The sequence below is a fragment of the Corvus brachyrhynchos genome, unplaced genomic scaffold (genome assembly GCF_000691975.1).
Source record: "Corvus brachyrhynchos isolate BGI_N302 unplaced genomic scaffold, ASM69197v1 scaffold221, whole genome shotgun sequence".
NCBI lineage: Eukaryota > Metazoa > Chordata > Aves > Passeriformes > Corvidae > Corvus > Corvus brachyrhynchos.
This window is the reverse complement of record NW_008236622.1, coordinates 3,216,645-3,218,096: the sequence shown is the minus strand read 5'-3', so window position 1 is coordinate 3,218,096 and position 1,452 is coordinate 3,216,645. Positions and strand designations below refer to the sequence as shown.

The 1,452-nt window shown below is 44.8% G+C and overlaps 1 protein-coding gene across 1 annotated transcript in view; it reads left to right on the top strand.

Annotated features, from left to right (window-relative positions):
• Positions 1 to 4: 4 nt before the first annotated feature.
• The window catches only part of RNF7 (ring finger protein 7), a gene marked incomplete at its 5' end in the record, with an annotated part of 6,240 nt that continues 4,792 nt past the window's right edge, over positions 5 to 1,452 (top strand). Inside the window, one exon of the mRNA XM_017726401.1 lies at positions 5 to 296. Within this exon, the coding sequence (XP_017581890.1) occupies positions 5 to 296 (292 nt within the window). The remainder of the gene's footprint in view (positions 297 to 1,452) is intronic.

Below are 1,452 nucleotides of genomic sequence, written 5' to 3'. Positions count from 1 at the left end.
CTCCCCCCCCGGCGCCTGCCCGGGAGGGAGGAGGAGGAGAAGGAGGGGGGCCCCGCGGGGGCCGGGCCGCTGCTGTCCAGGGGCCACACGCGGCCCCGTCGGGCAGCGCGTGCCCCCTGCCCGGCCCCGCCGCACGCAGGGCCTGGGCCCCGCCGGACTGTTCGGTGACCGTCCCCGTCACGTGCAGTGCCGCCTTCGTCGTGAGGGCTGGTGCTCGTCTGCGGGCAAACTCCGCAAGCGCTGGCTTACAGCCGAGCTGAACCTAGTGCTGCGTGTGTGGGGCTGCTGTTTGTGTGGTGGGTTTTGTTAAGGGTTTATTGTTTGGGTTTGTTTTTTTTTTTTTTTTACGAAGCAGTTAGGGATGTACATATAAATTCATTTTTCAAATCTGTTAATCTAGGGCGTCTGACCCTACTTCACAAGCGTGATTACTGGTGCAGTTTAACACACATAAATGTACTGAGAAATGGTTTTGAAATCCAGAGACTGTTTGAAAGCACCTCCATTGTTGAATGGTATTACTGATTTCTGACACTTTTGTGAAATATGATATTTATCTTGATTCTTCGAAAACTGTTTAAATTCTTCCTTTATTGTATGTGCATATCCAATTTTTACTATTGGGCTGAATCATCCTAGATATAACTGTCCTCTCGGTTGGACTTGCAACACTTTGGCAGGAAAAATGACGCAAGATTCCCTCCAGAGCACCTTGGTTTTTTAGGGCCAGGAACCATGATACTGAAAATGAAGTCAGGATTTGGTTTAACAGAAATGAGACAAAATATGCAATGCTGTCATTTCTCATAAACATTTTTACTGACAACCTGCTATGGAACAGCAGAGGCAAAAGGGTGTACTAGAGGAAAAAAGATGCAGCGCAGACTTAAGTGGTGGGAGATTAATTGTTTTGAAGATTATTTGCTTTTGTATGGTAAACAGAGGCCACTCTGGAAATATGAAATTGGCTTCATTTGCCATGTAAACCATAATTTCAGAAATGTATTTATCCCCATTGTAGCTAGCCTGTTACAGGACACTATAAAAAAAAAAAAAGTCTTACATTAACAAAATCCTACCCAGAGCTATTATAAAAGTTAAAAAAAGAAGTCATTTTTTTCCTAACTAGACGAAGGGAGTACTTTTAATCTGAAACTATCAGAAAAATCTGGTAACCATTTTTTGAGAACAAACCACGTTGTTAGAATGTGAAACTTGATCATTACTGACTTCAGTTTAGCAATTTCATGTTGACCCTGCCAGAGCGGGTCTGGCTCCTGTAGTGCCACTGCGTCTACAGTAACCTTAGGTGGGAGGCAGTGCCAGACTTAGACTGGCGCTTGTTGAAAGTTAGTTTGTTTGACTTTTGCAAGGGAAGGAGGTATTAGTTGGCTCCATTTTCTACTGGTTTAACTCTTTGAACCAATGTGGTCTTAGATGCACAAGGGAAAG